The sequence below is a fragment of the Gracilinanus agilis genome, chromosome 1 (assembly GCF_016433145.1).
Source record: "Gracilinanus agilis isolate LMUSP501 chromosome 1, AgileGrace, whole genome shotgun sequence".
In the NCBI taxonomy this organism is placed as follows: domain Eukaryota; kingdom Metazoa; phylum Chordata; class Mammalia; order Didelphimorphia; family Didelphidae; genus Gracilinanus; species Gracilinanus agilis.
In genome coordinates this window covers 708,577,460-708,591,260 of record NC_058130.1, presented here as the reverse complement: position 1 = coordinate 708,591,260, position 13,801 = coordinate 708,577,460, and the positions used below count along the sequence as shown (strand labels likewise).

Below are 13,801 nucleotides of genomic sequence, written 5' to 3'. Positions count from 1 at the left end.
TTGGGGGTGGAGACTCCACAGTAACACAGTAAAGTGGTATTCAGAAGCTGGCTCTTGAGATAAGAGGGAATAAAAGCTATATTTGGGGAAGTGAAGGTGATTACAGTAGAGTTTGATTGCACCATAAAAAGACGAAATGGGGGGGTGGGGGCAGCTAGGTAGCACAGTGGATAGAGTACCAAGTCTGGAATTAGGAAGACCTGGGTTCAAATCAGTCTTGGACACTTCCTAACTGTATAACCCTAGGCAAGCCACTTCACTCCAGTTGCCTAGTTCTTACTGCTCTTCTGTCTTAGAACTGATACTAAAACGGAAGGAAGAAAGGAAGGAAGGAGGAAAGAAGGAAGGAAGGAAGACAGGGAGGGAGGGAAGGAGGCAGGCAGAGAGGGGAGAAGGCAGGCAGAGAGGGGAGAAGGCAGGGAGGAAGGGAGGAAGGAAAGAAGAAGGTACAGAAGAAATTCAGAGAAATTTGGAGAATTGCATGAACTGGTACAGAGAGTATAGAATCAGAAGAACAATTTATTCTGTGGCCATAAGGCAGTGAAGGGAAAGATCTCTGAAAGAACCCAGAACTGGGAATGAAGCAGAGACCTAATATAACTTCAGGAGGTGAATGATTAAGCATATCTTTCATCTTGGAGCAGAGAGCTGATGGAATAGAGCACTGGTTTCCACGTAATGGCTCCAAATACCCTTAAGGATTTGAAAGAATAGTCCAAGGGAAGCCAGCCAGATAATGGATAGAGTTCTGGGCCTGGAATCTCCTGATTCAAATCTGGCCTCAGGAACTTATTGGCTGTGGGATGGGACTTTGGGCAAGTCATTTACTTCTGCCTCAATTTCCCCAACTGCAAAATGGGGATTATAATAGCACTTACCTTCCAGGCTTAATGTGAAGATTAAAAGAGAATATTTGTTAAAGCGCTTAGCACAGTGGCACATAGTTATTGTTTAGTCATTTTTAGCCATGTCGGACTCTACATGATCCCATTTGGATTTTCATGGCAAAGATATTAAAGTGATTGGTTATTTCTTTCTACAGCTCACTTTACAGATGAGGAAACTGAGGCAAACAGGGTTAAGTGATTTGCTCGGAGTCACATAGCTAGTAAGTGTCTGAGGCTCGATTTGAACTTAAGTCTTCCTGACTCCGGGTCTGACACTCTTTGCATTGTGCCATCTAGCTGCCCAAGATGATTCCCTATCTGTCACATAATAGGGTTTTTTTGTTGTTGTTTTAGTCCTTATCTTCTGTTTAAGAATTGATACTAAGTATTAGTTCCAAGGCAGAAGAGAGGTAAGTACTAGACAATTGGGTTTAAATGACTTTCTCAGGGTTATACAGCTAAGAAGTATGTGAGGCCAGGTACTCTCAACTCCAAGCCTGGCTCTCTCTCCACTGAACCACCTAGCTGCCTCACATAATAGATTCTTAAAAAATACTTATTCCCTACTACCACTCTTCCAAGGGGGTTCGAATGAAAAATTCTTTTAGTGATGCCTTAATCATAATATTATGAGTAGTTTATTAAATTGTCCCAAGGGTTCACAATACATTTTGTTGTTGTTGAAAGAAGTTCAGAGAACAGAAAAAATAGGAAGTATTAGATCAGGCAACGGAATCAAATGTGCTTTCTTCCCCCCCCCCCTTTTTTTAAACCCTTGCCTTCTACCTTAGAATTAATACTATGTATTGGTTCCAAGGCAGAAAAATGGTAAGGGCTAGGCAGTGGGAGAAATGTGATTTGCCCAAATGTGCTTTCTTAAGCATGGTCTGTATCTTGCCATATTTTGTTGGATGTTTGACTATATATTTGTTATGAGGGAAGGCTTCTACTTAGGGGAGATGAGTTGGTAGGCAGTCACAGATTTGGAAAAAGGGAAACATCAATAAGACATTTTTTAAAAATTGTTGAACTAAAATTTTTGAAAAATATCTACTTTCCAGAAACAAATTTCTTCTGTCAATGAACAGTAGAGATATAGAAATCTCCAGATATCCTCCCCCATACAAAATTTCTTTATCTATGAATAATTGCAAAGTATTTTTAATTATATTGACACAAAATGTTGTTTGTAATAAATAATTTAAAATGTGAAAAGGGGAAAGAAATAAAGGTGGTAGGAAATGTTAAAATAGCAGTATGTATTCACATACACAGACACACAAGACACTGGAGATCTGGGTGGATAATTACTCAACCCTCAACCCCCCAGAAGTCCAGGTGAGAAATCTAGCTACTGAGGAGGGATAGGACTTATTGAACTGAGGGCTGTGACCCCTTTCTTTCTATGGACTGTCCAGCACACTCCCAGAGGAAGCCAAAACCGTAGTTTAGGCTGGACAACTCAATCTATTACCTTGGATCTGGGGGACCCAGGAATGGAAAGACCTATGACATAGTCTCTTCAAAGGGATTTCTACTAACTGACTTATTCTTTTCCTCCCCAAAATTAATCAAGCTATGCATCCTGGGTCCCAATGAGGATCTCAAAGAAATAGAAGACAGTAAGGGCCATGGGGTGGGGGTGGGGAAGAGGAGAGGGATTCTTCTTACTTTTTGGGAAGTGAAAACTGAAATAGGCTTAGACATGATCCCAAACTCCAATGGATCAATGTTATCCCTATTTGGATGTTCTCTTCCATGATGGCATCCTAGTCTATTCATGCCTGCCCATTCTAGCCTGTTCTCACCCACATCTTTCCCCAAAGTTCACCTGAGGGCATCCACCCAACATGCCTTCCTCCTCTCTTTCTCCCGACACCCCAGGGACACCCAGGCGGCAAAGTGTCTGTCCAGAAGTTGACCCTAGCACTAGCAGTTTTTCCGGGAGAACATTTATTTCTCGTATATCCTTTATGCCTTTTGGGGGGAGGGGCGGGGCAATAATTGCTTCTTGGAAAGTGTCAGACTCTGAGCAGACCAAAGTTCCAAGGCCAGCTCAGCTACTGGGTGGCCTTGGAAGGGTCACTTCCCGCTCTCAGAGTATCTATTCCCCGATAAAGAGAGAAAAAGCTGGAAGTTCCGTCCCGCTCTAAATCCTTTAAACCTGGGATCCCTCCCTAACTCCGCCCCGGCAGGAGGAGCATTTCTGTCGGCAGAGGAAGTTGCTCACCTGGGTCACCTCCCCTTTAAGAGCCACTCACCTGGACCAGGGCGCCTACCTGGATGAGGTGACGCTGCTTTTGCAGGAAGGAGGAAGCGCCGAAGGTTTCCTCCCCTGTGCCCCAAGCAAGGCCCCTGCTCTGCCCAGACCCAGCTCCCGCCATGTCTGCCTCTGCGGTCTTCATTCTGGACATGAAGGGGAAGGTGAGAAAGGGCTGCTTTCTCAGGTGTTGGGGTGGGAGAATCCGTGGGGGTGGGGGTGGGGGTGGGGGAGGAGACAGCCCCCAGGCAGGTTCACTTCTGCTGGGCTTTAGGCCCCGAGCTAGGAGCCAGGACTCCCTGCGGGGCCCAGAGTCCCCTCATCTGGCTGGAGGAAAGGTCCTAGATGTCCTCGGGCCCCATCGTTGTTCCAGATGTCCAGCAGTTAAACAGGCTCGCCTGAAAGAAAGAGGGAAGAAGAAAAGAGACATCTCTGTGAGGGGGCCCTTCCTCACTCCAGCACTTTTCCCTAGAGAGGGTCCCTCCTTCCCCTCCCCGCAACCCAGGTGACCAGGTAGTCCGGCTCCCCAGGTTGGGGTGAAAGTGCAGAACCTGCGCAGGAGAAGGGGGTGTGGCTAGGATTGGGGAGGAACCTCACCCAACTTCTCTCCCCCTGACCAGCCCCTGATCTGCCGGAACTACAAGGGAGATGTGAGCATGGCAGAGATTGACCACTTCATGCCCCTGCTGATGCAGAAGGAAGAAGAGGGAGCCCTGACCCCACTGCTGACCCATGGCAGGGTGCACTTCCTGTGGATCAAATATAGCAACCTTTACTGCATCCTTCCGACTGCCAGGCCCTTGCGGGGAAAGGGAGGTGGAGCTGCCCCTAGTTTCTAAAGCCTTGTCCACAGCCACTTGGGCCTGATTCCATGTTTCCTGGCTTTGGAAAGGTGAATCGGGTCCTTGTCTGCCCAGCCTTCCTGACTCTTTAGCTCAGACCTAGAACCATTGATCTGGTGTCTTCAGAACACCTCCCTTTAAAAAAAAAAACTGAAAACATAAACAAAAAAACAACTCTTGCCTTCTCTCTCAGTATCAATTTCAAAGACAGAAGCCCGGTAAGGATTAGGCAATCAGAGTTAAGTGACTTGCCCAGTCACACAGCTAAGAAGTATCTGAGGCCAAACTTGAATGCAGGTCCTCCTGACTAGTGCACTACCTAGTTGCCTCTTCAGGCCCTTTTTTATGGTTACAAATTATTTTCCACATGTTTTTTTCATTGTATGTTTATAATAATAGCCCTGGGAGGAGAGCAGGAGAGATAAGATCACCCTCATTTCTACATTTTACAGATAAGGAAACAAGGCTCCAAGGGATGAAGTGACCTAGCCAGAGTCACACAAAAGTTTTGGTGTCCCCACACTAGTGGGATAAGAAACAAGGCAATGGATTCCAAATCCAATGTTCTTTTCATTGCACCAAACCTTTTTTTCCTTCCCCACTTTCCAAAGAGCCCTTGGTCTCTGCTTCTAGGATTTAGAATAGAAGGAGCCTTTGAGATTGTCTAGACCAATGATTCCCAAAGTGGGCACCACCGCCCCCTGGTGGGTACTGCAGTCATCCAGGGAAGCAGTGATGGCCACAAGTGCATTTATCTTTCCTATTAATTGCTATTAAAATTTAAAAAATTAATTTCCAGAGGGCTAAGTAATATTTTTTCTGGAAAAGGGGCGGTAGGCCAAAAAAGTTTGGGAGCCACTGGCTCTAGTCAATCCCCTCAGTTTCATAGAGAAGCTTTTCTGAGGCTCCAGGAGGGTCGCCATAGTAGTCAGCTGCAGATTATTCAGATCCAAGCCCTCTGATTACTTCCAATCCCCAGTGCTTTTTCCACTAAGCCACACTCCCCCAAACATGAGCCTGAATGGACTTCACCTGTCCCCAGTGGGCTGGAACTGTGAGGGAAATGGGGATCCAAAGAGAGTCAAGTGCCCCATGTCACAAGGCAAGTCAAGGGCTAACATTGACTATGATCTATATGGCAGGGACCCTATTTGGAGGGCTTCTGATTAGCAGGAAGAAAATGGGGTGGAAGGGCTGTTTTCCTCTTTCACTTCCCCACCCTACCATATTGGTGCCTTTTCCTTGACCCCAGATTGGTAACAGTGGTGGCCACTACCCTCAAGAATGCCAATGCCTCCCTGGTGTACTCCTTCCTCTACAAGGCTGTTGAGGTGAGAGCCCCAGCTCCATTTTCTAACCCCTGACTTCCTGATAAACCTATCAGGAGGAAGGGTACTGATCATCCAACCCTCTCCTAATCCTACCTGCTTCCCTTATTCACTAGGTATTCTCTGAGTATTTCAAGGAGCTAGAGGAAGAGAGCATCCGGGACAATTTCGTCATTGTCTATGAGCTATTGGATGAACTCATGGATTTTGGCTTTCCACAAACAACAGACAGCAAAATTCTCCAGGAGTAAGTGGGACTGGGGTGGGGGCAGCAGCATCCTTAGGGTCCATCAGGTCCCAGGGGCTCCACATATAATTGGTTTTTTTTTAAACCCTTAACTTCTGTGTACTGGCTCCTGGGTGGAAGAATGGTAAGGGTGGGCAATGGGGGTCAAGTGACTTGCCCAGGGTCACACAGCTGGGAAGTGTCTGAGGTCAGATTTGAGCCTAGGACCTCCCGTCTCTGGGCCTGACTCTCAATCCACTGAGTTATCCAGCTGCCCCTATAATTGTTATTTCCCCAGGACTCTGGAGAAAGCTCACAGGACCCCTCTATACCCCTGTTCCTAACTTCCTTCCTTCCTTCCTTCCTTCCTTCCTTCCTTCCTTCCTTCCTCAAACCCTACCTTCAGTCTTAATATCAACTCTAAGACAGAGGAGCAACAATAGCTAGACAATCAGGTTAAGTGACTTGCCCAAGATCACACAGCTAGAGGGTATCTGAATCCAGATTTTAACCTAGGCCCTTAATCTTTCTTCCAGCACAAAGGAGGCTAATCCTAGAGCCAAAACACATCAAAAGTGGAAGGGCCCTTAGAATTCGTAATTTTCTCCTTCTCGTTTCTCATTTTGCATAGGGAAATTAGGGCCCAGAGAGGTGTTTCTGGCTTTACTGCCTACTCCCTGGGTGAATTTGAACAAGGTATTTAACATCGCTGAGCCTTGGTTTCCTCATCTCTAAAATGGGCTGATTGCTAAGATCCCTTCCAACCCTAGATCTATGATCCTATCCTCTGGGAAATAGAGAGGCAACTTAATGGGATCAAACACCCTGAAATTGGAATCAGTGGGCTTGCATTTGAGTTCTCACTTTGTTTATTGTCTTTTGTCAGCCATTTGACCTTGACTGAATCACTTCCCTTCTCTGAGGTTGTTGATTCATCTTCAAAATGGGGATAATAAAATTTTTTACTACCCACCTCCCACAGGGTTAGTATGGGAAAAAAGAAAACTACTTTATACTATAAAGTGCTCATAATCCTGGGATGTGGTGTGGTAGAGAAATTTTAAAATATTGAGTTTAGAGTCTGAGGCCTTCCTTCAAATCCCAGCTCTTCTATTTGGTACATCTATGACTTTGGGCAAGTAATCACTAATATTAAATGCCCACTATAAGGCAGTTGCTAGGTAACATAGTGGATAAAGTGCAGGTCCTGGAGTCAGGAAGTCTTGAGTTCAAATGTAGCCCCAGCTACTTAGCCATATGATCCTGGGTAAGTTACTTTTTCTACCTCAGTTTCCCTATCTGTAAAAAGGTGATCATAATAATAGCACCTACCTCCCAGGATTATTGGGAGGATCAAATGAGGCATTTCTTAAATGCTTTACAAACTTTAAAATGCCAGGATAAATGCTAGTCACTATCATTGTATTTGTCAGGCACTGTCTTAGGTGCTGGGGATACAATGCACTTAACCCCTTTGGGCTTAGTTTCCTCATCAATAAAATGATGGGGTTGGACTAGATAACCATTAAGATCCCTTCTAGCTCTAAATCTATGATTCAGTGATATTACTTGTTTTCATATTAATTCTTACCCCAGGAGGGTTCTGCCTTTTCAGATGGGAGGTAAGATCATGGACCCTTTCCCTTTCTTCCTTCAGGTATATCACCCAACAGGGCAACAAATTAGAGACAGGCAAGTCCCGGGTGCCCCCAACAGTTACCAATGCTGTGTCTTGGCGTTCAGAGGGTATCAAATATAAGAAGAATGAGGTTTTCATTGATGTGATTGAGTCTGTCAACCTACTGGTAAGCCCCTGGGAGACTACTATGAGTGGGGGGGTAGGAGTGATGGGAATTAGAATGACCACCAATCAGAGTCCAAGACTTGCTAGGGGTCAGGAACTGCTAGTGGGTAGAAGGGGGGGTAAGGTGGTACTTAGCATCTGTGGCAATTGCTGTTAAGGGAAAGGAACTGGGAGAATTGGGATCTGCCCTCACCCCCTCCCACCCTTTGCCATATCCTGCTGATACCTAATCCCACATTGGTTCAGGTCAATGCCAATGGGAGTGTGCTGCTGAGTGAGATTGTGGGCACCATTAAGCTGAAGGTATTCTTGTCTGGCATGCCAGAGCTGAGATTGGGACTCAATGACCGGGTACTTTTTGAACTCACTGGCCGTAAGTTTCTGGGGTCTGGGGTCCTCCCTGGGGATTAGGTCCTGGTCAGTCTTTGGAGGGGTGAGGGAGAGATTGAGAGGGGCATCATAAACATCCCTTCAGCAGCCCTCCACCAGCCAAAGATTTTCTTTCACTAGAATGGCTACCATGATTTGAGAGGTCCAGAAAATGGGATTGGAGGAAATGGAAGTGGTCCGATTTGGAGTTACTGTGAGAAATTGGGTTTCAATAACCTTGGAGGGGTGACCCCATAGAATGTTGGGATGCTCTGACAGGGAATATCAGCTTTTGGGACAATATGGGGTATTAGAGTGATGGAGGGGAGTGAAGGAATCAAAGTGGTGTGGTAGAGAGTTATTGGACTTAGAGTCAGAAGGTCTACCTAAGTAAGTCCTAGGTGTTCTACTAGTCATGTGAACCTGGGTAAATCATTTCTTTTCTGAAAAAATTTCTATTTTTTCACCTGTAAAGAATTTAGACTAGAGAATCTCTCAGTTTATTGTATCATTGAAAATGAAGCTGGAACCTTAGATCATCTAGTTCAGGAATTCTTAACTTGGGGTCTATAAATCTGTTTAAAAAAATTTTAAATAATATTAATAATGGTAATATTATTATACTATAATTGGTTTCCTTGTAGACCTATGTGTTTTGTTTTATGCATCTAAAAACATTATTTTGAAGAGTTCATAGCTTTCCCCAGACTGCCAAAGAGGTCCATGACACAAAAAAGATTAAGAAGCTCTGATCTAGTCCAACTCCCTCATTTTATAGACAGGGAAACTGAGGCTCTGATAAGTAAAGTAACTTGTCAAAGTTCATTTGGATCAGATTGGAGGTCTACCTGAGTAAGTCCTAGGTCTAGTAAGGACCAGGTCCAGATAGTATGTTCCAATTAAAACAACAGTTCCCTCTTCTCTGAGTTTCAGGCAATAAAAACAAGTCTGTCGAATTGGAAGATGTTAAGTTCCATCAGTGTGTACGACTCTCTAGATTTGACAATGATCGAACCATCTCCTTCATCCCACCTGATGGTGACTTTGAACTTATGTCTTATCGGCTCAATACCCAGGTGGGTCTCCCTATTGATGTAGGCTCTGGCTCTAGTCCTAATGTTTTTTTGGGGTGCTACCTGATCCTATATCCTGTGGTTGAACCTCTGTGACTTTTTCTCCCACAGGTAAAACCACTAATCTGGATTGAGTCTGTCATTGAAAAGTTTTCACACAGCCGGGTAGAAATTATGGTTAAGGTAAGTAGGGCCTGGGAATTTCCCTGCTCATCTTCTGTCCCTGGCTAAGGTGTTTGGAGTATGATTCATAAAGAGCTCTCCAGGCTATGATAGGCTATATGTGATAAGATGAAACAGACCAGGAATCAATGTGAAATCCTGCAGTTGGTCCAAAAAAATCAACATGTGGAAGAATGTTTAAGTTGTGAAAAAGAAAGACACATTGGTGAACTACAGCTTATTGAGTTGACAGTGTGTCATGGCAGGCCAAAAAAAGGTAAAGCCAAATTTAAGCTACGTTCAAAAAGGTTCCATATGTGAGAGGTGTTACTCCCACTCTCCTCTGCTCTGTTCAGGCCACATCTGAAGCTTGTGACATTCAGAAGTAAATGGATTTTAAGAAATACAAAAGTGGAGCAAATCCAGAAGAGGTTAACCTAGATGGCGAGGGGCTGAAGATATCATACAGGAACTAGAGGATATTCACTTGGTGAAGAATGAGACACAGAGAATGGGAGAGAACAGTGAGAAAGTTAGCTCCAAGTATCTAAAGAGCTATCTAGGGGAAGAAGGGTTGACATTCTCTGCTCCGTCTTTGAGAGCAGTATGAGGAGAATGAATGGATGTTGCAGTGAATCATGCTGGAGCTCCACATGAGGAAAACCTCTTGCAGTGAGAGCTCTCCAAAAGTAGAATAGACTCTTAAGGAGGTAGCAGATTCCTTATTGCTAGAGGTCTTCACATGGGGACTTGACTTATTAAGAAAGTCATAGAGGAGATTCATGCTTAGAGTTTTTTCAGTCCTGGGATTTTGTAAGAGAAGGTTCCATGGAGAGTGTTGGGCTTGAGCTGGATCCTGAAGGACAACTTGAGTTTGGCTTGGGGGAGGGCTGAGAGAGGCAGGGAGCAAAGTTGCAAAGACGGGGCTTTGCAAACCTTAAGGAACTTTATAAATTCCAGTTAGGCTGGAGTAGTGTAGAGGAGGGGTAGTGGGACTGGGAAGATGGGAGAGATGACCAGCATAGAAAAAGAATGTAGAAACCAAGGGGAACATCCAAGTCTGATGAGTCTTGGCTTCTCTCTCCATATCCGACAGGCTAAAGGCCAGTTTAAGAAGCAGTCAGTGGCCAACAGTGTGGAGATCGCAGTCCCAGTGCCCAGTGATGCAGATTCCCCCCGATTCAAAACCAGTGTGGGCAGCGCCAAGTACCTGCCTGAGAAAAATGTGGTTATCTGGAACATCAAGTCCTTTCCTGTGAGAGATGGAGGAGCAGGTGGTGGGTGGGATCAGCGGACAGTGGGAGGGGTGCAACTGGGGTCCAGGGAACAATCGAAGGGGCCTGCTTGGTTAGGTTGGAGCAGTGGGAAGGGGCTGGATCCTAAGGAGGGGAGAGGTATGAGCATGTTTGAAATGAACCTCCTGGGGCTCATTCGGCCGAGCAAAGTGACAAGAGTTTAGGGTTTGGTGTTAGGAGAGGACTTGGGTAGAAATTCCATTTCTGTTCCTTTCTATCTGTGTGACCTTGAGCAAGCCCCCTAATATATACTCTGGGACCATTTTCGACTTCTTCCAATGAAGGGATTAGATTGAAGCTCTTTTGGGGTCTGGTTCAGTGCTAAATCCTGTGTTCTATTCAGTGTCCCAGGAGGGATACCCGAGGGCCCAATCTGTCCATTCCTTCTGCCTTTTTGCTTGCCTACCTTCCTCACCATCCATCTGACCTTGCAGGGAGGAAAAGAATACCTAATGAGAGCACACTTTGGCTTGCCCAGCGTGGAGAAAGAGGAAGTAGAGGGCCGGCCTCCCATCTCTGTCAAATTTGAGATTCCTTATTTTACTGTCTCTGGGATCCAGGTAAAAGGGGGAAGTTTGGGGAAGAGGAAGAGGGAAAGATGCCCCCTGGGGAGTGATTTTACCAGATTCCCTTCATTCATTCATCCGTTACACACACACACACACACACACACACACATATACAGTGCACTATACTAGGTACTAAGGTGGGGTTTGGGGGGGTGTATAAAATGTAGATCCCTGTTTTCACTCTGCTTCCACTTGAGTAGGGGAATAAAACACAAATAATTCTGACATACAGTATTACTAGGGGCTATTAGGTGGTGAAGTGGATAGATCAGCTTGACTGGAATCGGGAAGATTCATCTCCCCGAGCTGAAATCTGGCCTCAGACACTCTGTGATCCTGGGCAAGTCACTTCACCCTGTTTGTCTTGGTTTCCTCATATGTAAAATGGGCTAGAGAAGAAAATGTCAAACCAGTCCAGTATCTTTGCCAAGAAAACCCTGAACGTGATCATGAAGAATCAGACAAGAGTTACTTGTTTTAAGTGCATTGAGAGGTGCAAATAGTACTACATGGGTATAGGATACTGGAAGGAACACTGCGCCCTGGTTCTAGTCTTGGCTCTATGTCTTACTTCCTACATGTGACTTTGCTTATATTGCTTTTATTTTTGTACCTTAGTTACTTCATCTGTGAAATGAAGGAGTTGGATCAAGGGTTCTTAACCCTTTTTGTGTTATGGACCTTCTAGTCAATCTGATGAAGCTTACTGACCTCTTTTCATAATGGTTTAAAATTCATAAAATTGGGGGAGCTAGGTAGCACAGTGGATAGAACACCAGGGCTGGCGGTAGGAGGACCTGGGTTCAAATTTGGCCTCAGATACTTCCTAGCAGTGTGATCCTGGGTAAATCACTTAACCCTAATTGCTAGCCCTTGACACTCTTCAGTCTTAGAATTAATACTAAGACAAAAGGTAAGGGTTCTTTTTTTACCCCTTCAGATAAAGGTTTTAAATTATTAAAAAAATAATGAATAAAAATAAATCCATAGGATTACAAAGGAATAAAAATAATAGTATTTATGTAGCTCCTAAACATTTGCAAAGTGCTTAACAAATATTATCTCATTTGATCTACACAACAGCTTTGGGAGCTAAGTGCTAGTATTATCTCATTTTGATAGATGAGAAAACTAAGGCTAATGAAGTCTAAGTGACTTGCTCAGGATCACACAACTATGAAGTGTGTAAGACTTAATTTGAACTCAGGGACTCCAGGCCCAGTGCTCTGTGCACTATGGTGCCACCTAGCGGACAAAGGAAAAAATTCTATTAAAATCATTATTAAAAATTTATTTAAAAAAAAAAAAGTTTATGGACCTCAGATTGCCAACCTCTGGACATGGTCTCTCTCTTCCAGCTCTATTATTTTGTGATTTTGTGGGAGAGAGAAAGAATTGATCAAGGAGATCAAGGAAAATTTCCTGGTAGAGTTGGCCATTGAGCTGGGAATTACAAAATGGGTAGAAATTTAATTGTTGGTGCAGAGAACATTGTGAATAAAGGCAAGGAAGTAGGAAGGCACAATTTGTTGTCAGAAGGCAGAGTATGGTCTACTTTGGCTCAAGTATAGAATGGATGGAGTAAGATGAGGGACACCTGAATAAGAGGGAGAGTGGTATCAGATTGCTGAAGGTATTACCTGTCAAGCAAAGGAGTTTGGAACTGATCATTAAGGAAGAGGATGCAACCAAAAATTTTGGAGCAAAAGGATGACATAATGGAGTTATGTGAAAGATTATTCTGGTCGTGGATTGGAGGGGAGAAATAATGGAGGCAGGAATCCATGTGTGATTGGGTAGATGTGGCTGGAGAAATAGTTATGCCAACTGAAACAATTTTTCCTGATATCTTATAGGTCCGGTACATGAAGATCATTGAGAAGAGTGGGTACCAAGCTCTTCCTTGGGTTCGATATATCACCCAGAGTGGGGGTAAGAGGGTACTAGGGTATGGGTAGCAAAGATGGCAACACAGACTAGGGGCAATAGGGGTATGAGATTGGTAAGCATAGATGAGGCCTCTGGGTAGGTCTAGGCTTCTCTCCCTAGAGCCCAATACTATTTTCCCTGTCTTCATAGACTAAGGGTATTGGGGAGGGGGGTAAGGGGGCAGGGAAAAGAGGCTCAGAAGGAGGAAAGGAGCTATTCCCTCCTTACTCCTAATCTCCATTCTAAGGCAATTGTCCCCTTTCTTTGTAGATTATCAGCTTCGAACCAGCTAGAAAAGAAGTAGATGTTGGAGCAGTGGAGGCCAGCACCTTACCCTGTGGACACTCCCACCCAAAGATTTTTTAAAGTGTGTATGTGTTTGTGAGAATGAATAGCCCTTGTTCTTATATATGTTTGAGAAGCATCTCATTTGTGTCTGTGAATAGAGGCAACCCTGTTTTTGTGTTTAGGGGGCAGTTTTTGCCCTTCCATGTTTGAGGGGCCACCATGGTCCCTGTTTATAAAGTCTGCCTTGTCTGTATTTGGGGGATGGGGGGTGGGCATTCATGGCCACAGTCTTTGAGTCTCAGCCCCTTCATAGTCCTCATTCCTGATCTGGGGGTCCAAGCCTTAAATAGCTGGAGCCCCTTCTCCTCACTATCTCAGGTGGGATTTTCTCCTGACTCTATCTCAGGTGGGAAGGGAGAGAGGTCAAGGATCTCACTAGAGGTTTTTCCTTCCTGTTTTTATATGAAGTAAAGGTGGGGGAATTGATTTGCCCCCACCCTCTCTTCCCACTGCCTCAGTGCCTTGTCAGAAAAGCCAGCTTTGCCTTGGTCCCTTTGCATCTTCTACCCTTCTGTATTCTGAGAGTGGGTTCAGCCATGCCTTGCCTGAGCTTCTATTTCCCTTTCTTCTAGCTTTAGGATTTAAGATTAAAGAAAGCTGAGACCTGACTAACCTACTGCTGTGAGCCGTCTGATTTTGCTTCATATTTGGAGAGAGGGGAGGGAGGGAAAGACGGTTGCAGAGTCCTGGGGGCGATCTGAGAAGAGGA

The 13,801-nt window shown here is 44.7% G+C and overlaps 1 protein-coding gene across 2 annotated transcripts; it reads left to right on the top strand.

Annotated features, from left to right (window-relative positions):
* Nucleotides 1-3,132: 3,132 nt before the first annotated feature.
* On the top strand, nucleotides 3,133-13,708 carry AP1M2 (adaptor related protein complex 1 subunit mu 2). Of its 2 annotated transcripts, none has more exons than XM_044658397.1 (12): nucleotides 3,133-3,311; nucleotides 3,768-3,924; nucleotides 5,253-5,320; nucleotides 5,434-5,564; nucleotides 7,201-7,348; nucleotides 7,594-7,720; nucleotides 8,650-8,792; nucleotides 8,901-8,972; nucleotides 10,048-10,206; nucleotides 10,681-10,806; nucleotides 12,672-12,747; nucleotides 13,015-13,708. In XM_044658397.1, exons 1-12 carry the CDS (start codon nucleotides 3,270-3,272, stop codon nucleotides 13,035-13,037), a joined length of 1,272 nt encoding a protein of 423 aa, XP_044514332.1. In that variant the 5' UTR covers nucleotides 3,133-3,269; the 3' UTR covers nucleotides 13,038-13,708. The 2 variants fall into 2 exon arrangements, with proteins under 2 accessions (XP_044514332.1, XP_044514331.1); XM_044658396.1 differs by having other exon boundaries at nucleotides 8,644-8,792.
* The last annotated feature ends 93 nt before the right edge of the window (nucleotides 13,709-13,801 follow it).